The 13719-nt window shown below is 50.6% G+C and overlaps 1 protein-coding gene across 4 annotated transcripts in view; it reads right to left on the reverse strand.

The window, feature by feature from the left end:
• Positions 1-12867, reverse strand: part of Arhgef18 (Rho/Rac guanine nucleotide exchange factor 18) — a 107850-nt gene extending 94983 nt beyond the window's left edge. For 2 of the 4 annotated variants that reach the window (XM_006970201.4, XM_076560501.1), the window contains exon 1: positions 4566-4788. In XM_006970201.4, the coding sequence (XP_006970263.4) occupies positions 4566-4773 (208 nt within the window). In that variant the 5' untranslated portion in view covers positions 4774-4788. Of the gene's footprint in view, positions 1-4565; positions 4789-12589 lie in introns of those variants that run through there. The other 2 variants (XM_076560504.1, XM_076560503.1) reach the window with 2 other exon arrangements.
• Between the last annotated feature and the right edge of the window lie 852 nt (positions 12868-13719).

Below are 13719 nucleotides of genomic sequence, written 5' to 3' on the forward strand. Positions count from 1 at the left end.
GCCTCATTCTGTTGTCAAGTTTAGCATTGACTCAAAATGTCATGGACTGAGACCCCATCCTGGGATCACATACTAAGCCATTGTCTTGGTGTCACAAGAACAAACTCTATCCTGGTCTCATGACGGAGCCATGGTATTGGTCATACAACATGCCTCATCCTGTTATCAGGTTAGGTACCAATCCCAGTGTCATAGACTGAGCCCATTCAGGCATCACCCATCCTGTGATCTTGCTGTCAGGGTGAGTGCTGATCTCAGCCTCACAGGCTAAGCTCTCATCCTGGTGGACTGATCACTGCCTTGATGTCTAAGCCAGTGATGAGCTCACTGTACAGTTTACATTCTTCTGTCCTTACAACATCTCTATGATACCTCACTTTATAGAGCAGGAAACAGAATAAGAGAGGCATATTGACGTCACCAGAGTCACACAAAACTGGCACAAGGTTGGGATAAGTGTAGGTATTTCAAGTTCAAATGAGGGTTCAGGCTGGGGCAGATGGCTCAGTCAGAACAGCACTTGCCATGCAAGTGTGGGGACCTGCATTTGGATGCCCAGCACACCCAGGTACAGAGGCACATGCCTGTCACCCCAGCACTGGGGCAGTGGAGACAGTCAGATTCTCCAAGCTCGCTGGCCAGCCTAGCAGAAACACTGACCTCTTGGTTCAGTGAGAGACCATGTGTCAAAAACTAAGGTAGAAAGATGGCACAGAGGTTAAGAGCACTGGCTGATCATCTAGAAGACCTAGGTTCAATTCTCAGAACCCACATGACAGCTAAACAACTATCAGTAACTGCAGTCCCAGGAAATATAACGCCCTCTTCTGGCCTGTGTGGGAACTGCACACACATGGTGCACAGACATACAATCGGGCAAACACTCCTACACATAAAAATAAATAAAATCCAAAAAAAAAAAAAAGTGAAGTATGAAGAGATCAAGGAAGATGGCTGACATCAACCTCTGGCCTCCACATTCACACTCACATGATACATGACACCTCCACCCCAAACACAGGCACACACAGACACACACACACACACACACACACAGAGAGAGAGAGAGAGAGAGAGAGAGAGAGAGAGAGAGAGAGAGAGAGAGAGAGAGAGAGAGAATATGTGGCTAGGCTAGTCTGTGCTTTGCTGGGTTTGGAGCCTATAAACTTGATGATGAATGGATGGATGGGCAGATGAATGAATGGAAGGATATGTGAATGACTGAATAGATAATAGATGGCTGGGTGGGTAGTTTGACTGGTTTATAAGTGGATGAATAGATGGCTGATGGATGGAAAGGTAAGTAGATACTTAAATGGATGGATGAACGGGTAGTTGATGGGTGAAGGAGGAGTAGGGTTGGATAGATGGGTACATAAATGGTTGATGGACGGAAACACAAGTGGTTGCTTGGTTGTTGGATGTGTAAATAGATGGATGAATGGATGGTTTATGGATCGTTGGCTGAATAGATGGACAGACAATTTGAAGAGTGGATGGGAGGTTGGGTAGTGATGCGGTGGATTTTCTCTGGCTAGACTGTAGGTTTGGCTGGCTGGTTAGTCAGATAGAAGATGCATAGTTACATGAGGGAACAGTTGGATGGCAGACAGTTAGGTGGCTGCCTGAATGGTTAGCTAGTTAGATGGCTGGTTGTATGGGTAGATGGATGACTGGTGGGATGAGTTGAAGGAAGGATGGAGAGATGGACAGAAGGACGGTTGGCTGGTATACTGGCTAGACGCCAGGCTGGCTGGTTGGGGCATGGCTGCATAGGGAATGCTTGGACAGATGGATGGATAGTGGGTGGGTGGGTGGGTGGGTGGGTTAGCAAGATGGAGAAATGATGAGATAGTGCACAGGTACACATCCAGGAGATGGCGATGTGCGGGGCTGGGAGGGCTAGAGACGGAAGTGGGTAGAACTGAGACAGAGAGGCCAGGCAGAAAGGGACCCAGGCAGACACAGAACACTGTATTTTCACTGACTGTAGAATGAGTGAAAAAATTATGACTAGAAGGGTTACTGGAGCAGTTGAGGGGAGAGGGCAGAGAGTCCCTCTGACCTGGGGGAGCAGAGCAGGTCTCAACTTTGCCTGGTTCTCATTGTTTTCCTTGGAGATTCTATGAGGGACCAGGACAGTCAGTTACAGAGTTTTAAAGAGGTAAAGAAAAGCTCTCCTTGGTGCTGGGGTAAGAGGTGAGTATGAGGATCAGAATTCAAAACCCCAGCATCTGTAAACAGCCACAGGCGGCCATGAATGCTTGTAATCAATTGCTTTGAGGGTAGGGGAGACAGGTGGACAGAGGTCCGTGCATGTATTCTCTCTCTCTCTGTCTCCCCCTGTCTCTGTCTCTTTCTGTCTCTCTGTCTCTCTGTCTCTGTCTCTCTCTCTCTCTCACACACATACACACACACACACACACACACACACACACACACACACACACACACACACACTGTCGAGTCTTTCCCCCCTGTACTTTAGGACTCAAGACCAGAGAAACAGGGTAAAGGGTCACCATGGCTGATAAAGCAGAGGAGACAGGGCCTGAGCAGGGAAGGGACTCAGGCCCTGGTTTTTCTCTAATGAGCAGCCTCCCAGCCTAGGTTCAGGCCCAGGGCAGCAGCATCCTCCCCCACCAGCCCCTGTGGCCTCAGCCATAAAAGGGTGTAACAGTCACTGTCAGCGCTTATGGTTCACTCCCCCACCTGCCGGCCTACAAATCATAATCTCAACCTGCCTGGACCCAAAAACGGGGTGTACTGGACAGCCAGGATCCAAGACCAGGCCACAGGAGGGCACCTTAGTGATCCATGCCCCGTGAACTAATTCTCCCAGGTTGCCACTCTAAGCGGATGTGGTGCCCTCCCCAGGCTCTGGGGCTGCCCACATGGGCAGCCCTGCTTAATGATCAGAACCCATCACAAAGGCAGCCCCGGAACTGAGTTGGTTTCAAATTTCAGCTCCTCTGACACACACCTGCTGTGTGAGCTTCACCAAGTTGCTCAGCCTCTCAGAGCCCAACTCCAGTCACAGTCAAAAAACGGGCAGTGACTTCCCTCTTGTTGACTGTTCTTAGACTGCACCCCAGTTCCCAGGCCAGCCTCAGTCACAGACTCTGGGTCTCCTGGTGCCTCTACCTGCTTTCCAGCCGTAGCATGGTACCTGACACATGACTAACCTTCTAATTAGAGTGTGGATTGGATGAGCTGGTGTAGCCTCATGTACCCCATTCCCTGCATCGTGAATACTCTGAACAAGGATCTGGCTCCTGAAGGTGGCCAGGATAGACAGGGGTCTGACCAGGAGAGCAGCTATGGATAGGTGGAGGCATGGGAGGCCAGAAAACCAATGGTGCCATGAGAGCATGACCATTTCCTATCACATGGTTCCCCCACCTCTGTGACCCAGAAACCATTTGGTTATCTTCAAGGGTAGCTCAGTGGGTAGCTCTTGCCTGGCATGACCAAAGCTCTGGGCTCCACCCTTAACGTTACACAGCACTGGTGTAATCATGCATGCCTGCCATCTCAACACTGGGGAGGAAAAGGCAGAAGGATCAGGAATTCAAGGCCATCCTTGACTACATGGTGCATTTGAGGACAGCCTGGGTTGCATGAGATGCTGTCTCAAAGGATCAAAGGGAGGAAGGAGAAGGCAGGAAGGATGTCTTCATAAGGAGTAAACATGCAAGTCACAGGTGATGTAATACAAGAACCCAATCCTTACGTAGTTAAACCAAGGCCTGTGTTACCCTAAAATGAATGAGAACCTGTGTGTGATGTGTGTGTGTGTGTGTGTACCTGTGTGTGTGTGAGTGTGTAAGAGTGTGTGCATGTGTGCATGTATGTGCGTGAGTGTGTGCATTTGTGTGTGCGCATATGTGTGTGTTCGTGTGTGTGTGTGTGTGTGTGTGTGTGTGTGTGTGCATGCTGGAATAAGTGTGCATGCCTGAGGGAGGTACATGCTTCAGAATCTAAAATCTTCTCCTTTTCTCTCTTCTTTTTGGAGACACAATCTCTTGGAGTCCCTGCTGGCCTTGAACTCAACTATATAGCCAAGGATGACTTTAAACTCTTAATCCTCTGTGCTGGGATGACCACTGTGCACCAGCTTACTGGGTGGGGACGGAGCCCAGGGCTTCATACAAGCTAGGCAGGCACCCTACTAACTGAGCTACATGCCAGCCCCCTTAAGTACCCCCACTTAAATGGGTGCCTTGCTGATTCAGTTGTCCTATGACGGGTCCAGGAACCAATGGCGCTAGGAACCCACATTAAGTTACCAAGCTCCCCAAAGGGAGCTCATCAGCCGGTGATGTGGTGGATTTTCCTGCTGTAAATTTCTCACAGAGCCTTGGGGAGACATTTCCTCTAAGAAAAGGAGCCCCAACGTCCATGATGGTCCTTGGTGCTCTGGGCAAATTTGGGGGTCATGGTCCCTGAGGCTGACTTGGACAAAGCCTGTACACTAACTGAGAAAAAAACTCCCGTGAAGACTGAGGTAAACCAGTGGTTTAAGGGTTTCTGCCTGGGTAATGGTCCACTGCTTGCCTCCTTACCTCGCTTAAAGGCCCATCTCTTCAGCCACAGCTTGGAGAGAGCCGGCCAGGAGTGGTTGAGCGCAGAGTCAGCCATGGGCACCTCATGCATGCGAGTAGAGTGTCCAGCTCGGCCCCGAGGGAGCTGAAGCTTAGACTGGGAATCCCTGCCAGAACCGGGCTGCCAGCAAGAGGGGCGGAGACTGCCGCCAAGGCCTGCCAGAGACATCAGCTGATGGGAGCCTGGACTGGAGGAGGAGAGCAGGGCTTTGGAGCGGCGGAGAGGGGCAGATCCTGGGGCTACAGGCAAAGCAGAGCCCAGTGTCTCCCCGTGTCCTTCAGCCCAGACCCAGAGGGGCGCTTACCCTGACTGAACAAGACTGAACTGAGGGGAAATAAGCCCACCCTGCCTCCTGGGAGCTTGGCCATGTCTGTCTGTCTGTCTCTGTGTGTTTCTGTGTTCATGTGCAACTCACTATATGTTTGACAGGGCAATTATCTATTTACATAGACAATATGAATATTCTCTATTACATAGAGAATGTATACGCACACATTTGTGATTATGTGTTTAAATGTGAGTTTTGTGTATGGTATACGTGTGTACAAGTTTGTGTACTTGAATGCACTCGAAGGTCAGAGGTCAACCTCAGCATCATTCCTGAAGAGCAATGCTCATGCTATTTTTGAGACAGTCTCTTACTGGCCTGGAGCTCTCCCGTCACACCCTGGCTGGCTAGCGGGTCCCAGCGGTCTGCCCATCTCCCGTCACACCCTGGCTGGCTAGCGTGTCCCAGCGGTCTGCCCGTCTCCCACACCCTGGCTGGCTAGCGTGTCCAGCGGTCTGCCCGTTTCCCACACGCTGGCTGGCTAGCGTGTCCCAGCTCCGACTCCCCAGAGCTGGCTAGCGTGTCCCAGCGGTCTGCCCGTCTCCCACACCCTGGCTGGCTAGCGTGTCCCAGCGATCTGCCCATCTCCCACACCCTGGCTGGCTAGCGTGACCCAGCGGTCTGCCCGTCTCCGACTCCCCAGAGCTGGTGTTGTAAGTGCTACACATGATGCTCAGCTTTCTCTGCGTGGGTTCTGGGGCCCAAACGCAAGCAAGCCTCACACCTGCAAAGTCAGCACTTTCCCTCCTAAGTCATCACTCCAGCCCTTGTTAGTTTTTAAATATGTGTTAATTTTTTTCGAAACAAAAGCCCAGTTTATTCTAATTAACTCACAAATAAGAAGACCACACAGCTGGTTTAAGGAAGCCACTAAACCAGCACCCACCCTGTGCCACACTTGGTGATCCCAGGGAATTCCTGTGCTGTCCTGAAGCTGTGGGGCATTGCTTGGGATTTTATCAATTTTATCATTGCTTTCACTATCAATTACATCTTCATGCACTTATTTACCACACAAAACATAAAAAACCACGACAGAGTTGGAACTAGAAGAACAGTTGGCTTTCTGTCCTCTCTCGTGACTCATGCCTTCCTCCTCATCTAACGGTACTTTTTGTTCCATCAGTGTTGTGCTGAATCCACACTTACAGCTGCTTACATATTTACCTGTGTGCATTATGGGATAGGATCTGCAAGTGAGGGAGAACGTGGGTTTTGGTTGTTGTTTGCTTTCTGTTTTTCATTTAGATAAGATTTCGAGTAACCCAGACTGACCTGGAATTCAGTGTGTAGTCGAGGATTACCTTGAACTCCTGACCTTCCAGAGACGACAGAGGTGCACCAGCATGCCTGGTATGTGCCGTGCTATGGATGGCACCTGGGGCCTCCTTCACGCTAGGCAAGTCCCCTACCGACTTGGCCACACCCCCAGCCCTATTTTTGACTTTCTTGAGCCAAGATCTCAAGTATCGCAGGTTGGTTAAAATTGTTATATAGCTCGGGATGACCTTGAACTCCTGAGCTTCCTGACTTCTGCCTCTGCCTCCTTACAACTGGGAAGACAGGTGAGCACTGCCATGAGTGGACTGAGTGTAAGTCTTGAGTCTCAGCTTGTGTGGGTGGACCCACATCTGACCATCATGGTGGAGCCACGTGTGGCTGGATACACCGGGGCTCTCAGCATTCGAGGGGGGGGGCAGGAACATCAAAAGTTCAAGGCTAACATGGACTGAAAATTTTATTCAGCTGAGAAGAATGAAATCGGAACATGCATAGGACAGTGGGTGGAGAACTGAAGATCACTGTTGAAACACAGCGGACTCTGGAAGAGAAATGTTGCACGTTTTCTTTCACGTGTGCAGTCCAGAGTTAAATATACATGTGTGCATGTATGTGTGTAGGACATGAAAATAGGAAGGGAGGTTACACAGAGTTTGAGGCCAGCCTGGGCTACATGAAACTATGAGAAAGAGAGAGGGAGGGAGGGAGAGAGAGAGAGAGAGAGAGAGAGAGAGAGAGAGAGAAATAGCATGGGGTGAGAATGAGTCTAAAACAGTGGAGGAAACCAACAGAGTTATTTGCATATGTCTACATATATCTGCATATAAAATAAAAGAAGCAGAAATGGGGACTATTTGGAGGGAGGGAGGGGTCAAGCAAGAGAAGAGAGTGGACTGGAAGATAAAGTATGACATGTATGTTGGAAAAGTTTACAGTGCACTCCATTTCTTTGTATGATAACAAAAATAATAGATAGAAAAAATAAACAAACACACACACAAATAAACGGAATAGGTGGTTTTGAAAGCCTTTGCAATACCCATGTGCAGGTGCATGAAAGCTTGCTCTCGGCCATGCTGGTGCTGCCCCCTAGTGGTAGAGGCCCCACGTTCGCTTTCGTGCCGACAAACCCCTAACTCCGCCCACGTAGTTCAGGACACTCTGGAGACCACATTAGGGCAAACTCATCTCACACAGCCCCAACCCCTCATAATAATTTGCTGAACAGTCTATGAAACTTGGGGAAATCGTACCGAAGCAAATCCCAGAAGGGCGACGGGCATACGATTTTCCACTATCTACGTTCCTGTCCTCACCCTGAGCGGGACCAAACCAGAGACTGAACTCCCTCCCTCTCCAGCACCTAAATGGTCTCCGAGGTCTCTCCCTGGTCTTCTCGGTGTCCTGTGTGACCACCGTCTTCTCTCCTTGGGAAGGGAGGAGATGGAAGGAAGAGGAAGGGAGGGAGGGCTAGGAAATGGGGGAAGGAGGAAGGGAGGAAGGGAGGGGGGCTAGGGACCGGGGAGGGAGAGGAGCAAGGAGGGACCGGCACCTTTGGGGAACCAAAGTCTCTGCAAATGACCAGACTGTGGTCCACGCATCCCATGTGTGATGGTGTGTTTACAACAGCAAACAGGTTGAAAGAAACTTTATAAGACGAATATGCACCTTAAATGAGGGTACAACGCAGGCTGGTGAATCTGTTTTCAGTTGCGTTTGTTATCTGAGTCAGTTGGAGTCGGTGACTTAGTCTCCTGCCCCCTTCTTTCTTTTTCCCACTCTTTTGTTTTTTGTGTTTGTTGGTGGTAGTTTTTTGTCCCTCCCACCCCCGCCCCAGACAGGGTTTCTCTGTGGAGCCCTGGCTGTCCTGGAACTCACTCTGTAGACCAGGCTGGCCTCGAACTCAGAGATCCCCTTGCCCCTGCCTCCAGAGTGCTGGGACTAAAGGTGTGCACCACCACCACCCAGTGGACATAATCCCTTCTAAAATGGTTAAATATTCCTGTAAACTATCCCTCGTTCCTTCCCTGTGTGGTGCTCTCTGTCCAGTTCAATAAACACAGAGCAAAGCACTTCGTTAGGGACACACACAGACATGGGGACAGAATCACAAGGCAGCATTCGGTCAGGCACGGACTCAGACTCACAATGAAAAGTCAGGTGATATGGAAGACATAGAAGGGAGAAGTAGAGAACTCAAATCTGACCTCTCAGTAAAATTACTCCAAAGGGGAGTGCTCGAGTTAGCTTCTTACTTAATTCATTTCTTGTTAACTTCTTAATTTGACACTGATGCATTATTGGTGACTCTTGAGAGCTGATTCCCTTTACCAATGGAGTATCATCCAGTCCACCAGGTCCATTCTAATGTCCTAAGTGGCTGCCTGAAACCACGCGCGATACCTACCCCGAACAAACTTTTCCTATACCTGTATACCCATTGGATAAAGTTCAGTTTATCAGTTAGACATAGTCAGAGGTCGACAACTATCGTCAGCGATAAAACAGGACAATTAATGGTGGTGCATGGCGGTAATCTCAGCACTGGGGAGACTGAGGCAGGAGGATCAGGAGGAGTGTGGGGCCAGCCTCCTCTGGCCTCAAGCATAAAAAGACTGTTTCAAAAAGAAAAATCAAGAGCTGGTGAGAGCTCTTGCCCTCAAACCTGAGGACCGCTGGAACCCACACAGTGGAAGGAAAGAACTGAATCCCAGAAGTTGTTCCTGACCTCCACGTGTGTGTGTGTGTGTGTGTGTGTGTGTATGAGTGTGTGCATGAGTGTGCATGTGTGCACATGTGTGTTTTCTGTGGTGTGTGTGTTTTCTGTGGTATATGTGTTTTGTGTCTATGCACATGTGTGTGTGTGTGTGTGTGTGTTTTCTGTGGTATGTGTGGATTTGTGTGTGTTTTGTGTGTGTGTGCACATATGTGTTCTCTGTGGTATGTTTTGTGTGTGTGTTTTGTGTGTGTGCACATGTGTGTTCTCTGTAGTATTTTTTTGTGTGCACATGTGTATTCTCTGTGGTATGTATTTTTTTTGTGTGTGTGTGTGCTTGTGCGCACACACTGCTCTCCCAGAGGATCTGAGTGTGATTCTTTTTTTTTTTTTTTTTGGTTTTTCGAGACAGGGTTTCTCTGTGTAGCTTTGCGCCTTTCCTGGAACTCACTTGGTAGCCCAGGCTGGCCTCGAACTCACAGAGATCCGCCTGGCTCTGCCTCCCGAGTGCTGGGATTAAAGGCGTGCGCCACCACCGCCCGGCCTGAGTGTGATTCTTAGCATCGTCATCTGATAGCTTACAACCACCTGTAACTGCAGCTCCAGAGAATCCAACTTTCTCCTCTGGCTTCCGAGGCACTTTGTACTCATGTGCTCCCGCCCTCCATAAATAAAAAATAAAATATCTTAAAAATCAACAACCAGGGCTGGTGAGTTGGCTCAGCAGGGAAAGGTGCTTTGTGTCAAGTCTGACATTCTGAGTCTGATTCTCAGGACCCATGTGACGGAAAGAGAAAACTGATTTCTGTGGGTTGTCCTCTGCTCTCCACACATATGCACTCATGTGACACCACACATGCACATAAATAAATGTAATAAAAACAAATTTTTAAAACGAATGAATGCCAGGCAGTGGTAGAGCACGCCTTTAATCCCAGCACTCGGGAGGCAGAGGCAGGTGGATCTCTGTGAGTTCCAGACCAGCCTGGTCTACAGAGTGAGTTCCAGGACAGGCACCAAAACTATACAGAGAAACCCTGTCTCGAAAAACCAAACCAAACAAACCAAAACAAACAAAAAAACCCACCCACAGACGAATGAATGAATAAAATAAAAACCCAAACATAAAAGAGACAAAAGCAAATTATCACAATAGGCAGTGATAAAAAAGATGTCACCGTCTCTCAGATACTTGGTGCTATGTAGGCTCTTCAGACCTAGGTTGACAGTGGGCAAGGAAACTGAAAACCTCAGAGAAACAAGGACATGGGGACTAGCCGAGGGATGAGTACATCAGGAGCATTTCTTTTTTTTTTTTTTTTAAGAAAGGATTTATTTATTTTTATTTAATGCATGTGTTTTTCCTACATGCATGTATGTGCACCACATGTGTACTGAGCATGCAGTGCCCTCAGAGGTCAGCAGTGCCCTCAGAGGTCAGCAGTGAGCGTTGGACTCTGTAGAGCTGGAGTTATAGGTGGTTGTGAGCCACTCCATGTGGGTGCTGGGAACTGAATCTTGGTCCTCTGCAAAGAGTATCAAGCGCACTTAACCGCTGAGCCATCTCGCCAGCCCCACTGGGCTTTCTTTTGAGGTACAACACAGGAAGCGTCTGTGCCATACACATGCTTTATGGGTGGGGGCAGCTCAGGAAGCAAGGCTTCACCACAAGAACGCAGAACAAAGGGAAGGGCGGGGTCAATGATGTTTTCTGAGCTGCTACAATGGGCCAGGCACCACGCTCAAAGATCTCACGCGCATGACCTCAGAACCTTTCTCTCACACAGGTGCTCAAACAGAGCCCCGGAGAGTTTGTGCAAGGCTCCGTAGTCACACAGACGTGGGGGTGCTAGGACTCAAACACACACCTGTCCAAAATGACACTTCAGCACTAACAACAGCCCTGAACCCAAGCGCGTTCCTAGATCTGTATTAGGAGTAGAGGAGACCCGGGATGCAGAGAGAGTCCAGCCCAGATACACTGAGGAGTTTGCAGGTGTACGTGCTGGTGTGTGCACAAGTGTGCGTGTACGTGGAGGTGGGAGGTTGGCATTGTCCTCTACAATTGCTTTCCTCCTGGTTCTTCAATCAATCAATCATTGTGTGTGTGTACGTGCCACAGCGTATGTGTGGAGGTCAGAGGAGAGCTTGCAGACTCTCCTTCCAACTTGTGGGTGCTGGGGACAGCACTCAGGTCATCAGGCTTAGCCCCGGGTGCCTGGACCCGCTGAGCCGTCTTCCCGGCCCCCACCTTATTTTTGAGATAAGCTCTCACTGAACTTGATGCTCACTGATGCAGCTAGACTGGCTGGCTAGAGATCCCCCAGAGATCCCATCTCTGCCTCCACAGTCCTGGGATATCAGGCCTGTACCACCACGAGTGCAGGCCATCTGAACCTAGATTCCCCACGCTGTCTCCTGAGGCTCTGGAGTCAAAATCCTGCCGGCTCCTCAAGACCCATGAAGAACCGTCTCTTAAGGAACTGACAGTCACAGAGAGGTGCTCATATGCTCAAAGGGGGAGGCACAGCTCTCACTTTCCCTCTTTGCAGAACCAGGGAGACTCTTTTGGAGGGTCAGCCCTGTGCCTGTGACAGTCGAAGCCTGCCCCCCACCTGACTCATCACCTCCATCAGAGTGGTCAGCTCTGCACCCACTTTTGCATGGCTCTGGGGCTCACCTCCTGCACCTAGAGTGCTTGAAGTCAACCAAGGATACTGGGGCCGGAGGAAGCTGCAGGTCTGGTACAAGGCACGGTGTGCCTCCCCACCTTGCTCCACTCAGGTAGTTGTTGTGGTAGGTTCCTCAAGTGGGGCCCTGAAGGGAGTCACCAGTAACTCCCCAAGGTTAAGAGCCCGCAGCTGGAGGATGACTGGGCTAAGGGTGATCCCCCTGTGGAAGACCTGGAAAGATCTGCTCTTCAGCAGACGTCAGCCTTAAGTTTGCTTGCCAAGCTGGGTTCTCCGAGCCTGTGTAAGGGGAGGCTGAATGGACCCCCAAAACCAGTGCTTTGAAAGGTGAGGTGGTCAAGCTAGGGTGTGGTGGTATGCATGCACACCTGTCATCCAAGAACTGGAGAGGCATGGGTAGGAACACCGGGAGCTGGAGGCAGCCTAGACTACATGGCAAGACCCAGACTCAAAAGCAAAACAGAACAAGATAAAACATGAACGCCTGGCAAAGGACAGACTAAACTCCCTCCCTCATCCCTGCCCGTACCCCCGCTTCCCATACAGCACTTGTTTACAAAGGGCTCCTCCAGACTCCAGCATGGGTCTCCAGTAGACCAGGCAGCCTTTGAACTCCCTGTGAAACTGAGGATGACCTTAAGGACCTCCTGATCCCTCTGCTTCTACCTCCCAAGTGGTGTTTAACAGGCACACAACACCTAGCCTTGATTTATGCAGTGCAGGTATGAAACTCATGCTAACAAGCACCCCACCAACTAAGCTGTGTCCCCAGCACCCTCCAGGCTCATTGAAGGACTGACTACTGATCTCTGCAGAGAGACACCAGGGACAAACAGCTGCCCCACTCTCTCATGGTGGTGACCTGGCTGTTCGCAGTCAATCTGTCTGCCGACTCCGGGGCTCGCAGACCTATTCCTGCTCTGTCCCCAAGTGCCCATCTGCCCACCGCTCCTCAGGATGCTTACTCACCCACTGGATCTCGATTCTTGCTGAAGCAGGTGGCTGCCCTTGTTAACAGCTCTTGCAGCCCCCATGTCAGACAGCCAGGGTTACCAGGGGCACATGGGCCAGGCTAACCACAGGGTGGCTCAACTTTGCCCAATTTCCTCTTTCTCAACCAACCGCTTTTTTTGTGTGTGTGTGCCCACCAGTTTTGTGCAGCGGGCAGCAGCCTCGGGGCTTTGCAAGGAGAGTAGAAAACAGGCAGGGGTGGGTTGTGAGCCTCCGCGAGTCCACCCCTGGCTGGCACCTGCCCGAGGTGTCATGGGGAAGTAGAGCGGAGAGGCGAGAGGGGAGGCTCAGCCCTCGGAGCCCCCACCCAGCAGCTTCCTGTGGAGCCAACTGCTGAAGGGGAACGGGGTTTGCGGGCCTCACCCTAACACATGGGTACACAAACAGAGACACACGAGACATGCAAGTCACATGTGTCTCCAGAGAGACACACACCGGAACACACATGGGGACAGAAACGTACGTGGGTGTGGGGACCTACGGAGAGACGTGTGGAGCTTAGCGCGGTGCTGCTGAATGCCGGACAGCTACCATTGTGTTCGGCGTCTGCCCATTCTTCTGGTGTAAATACGCCATCCTGACCGACTCCAGTTCTTCAGCCGTTTCCAGAGCTGTCAGGGTTAGAGCCTGAGCCCTCGTAGTCCCCTAACAAAGCAGGTTCAGAAAACCATCCTCAGAAACTCAATCAAGGGTTGGGGAAATGGCTCACTGGGTTAAGTGCCGGCCCTGCAAGCAAGAGGTCCTGAGTTCAGATCCCTCCCCACCTGACTAAAAGCCGGCTGTGGCAAGGGCACCTGTGATAATCCCGGCACTGGGCTGGCAGAGACAGGAGGATCCCAACTAGCATCCCCCATGAGCTCCAGGTTCAGTGAGGGACCTTGTCTTGAAAACTAAAGTGGGAGCTGGGGGTGTGGTACCCAACTTCACTGTCAGCACTGGGGAGGCAGAGGCAGGCAGATCTCTGTGAGTGAGGCCAGCCCCGGGTAAACATACAACAGTGAAAAGGTAGGAAAAGCCAATGGATTCAATGTGGCTGTCCTGGGAAGAGGAACAAAGAGACCCAGTGCTTCTTCCTGCCTCTGCCCTCC

This window comes from Peromyscus maniculatus, chromosome 23 (genome assembly GCF_049852395.1).
Source record: "Peromyscus maniculatus bairdii isolate BWxNUB_F1_BW_parent chromosome 23, HU_Pman_BW_mat_3.1, whole genome shotgun sequence".
Lineage (NCBI taxonomy): Eukaryota > Metazoa > Chordata > Mammalia > Rodentia > Cricetidae > Peromyscus > Peromyscus maniculatus.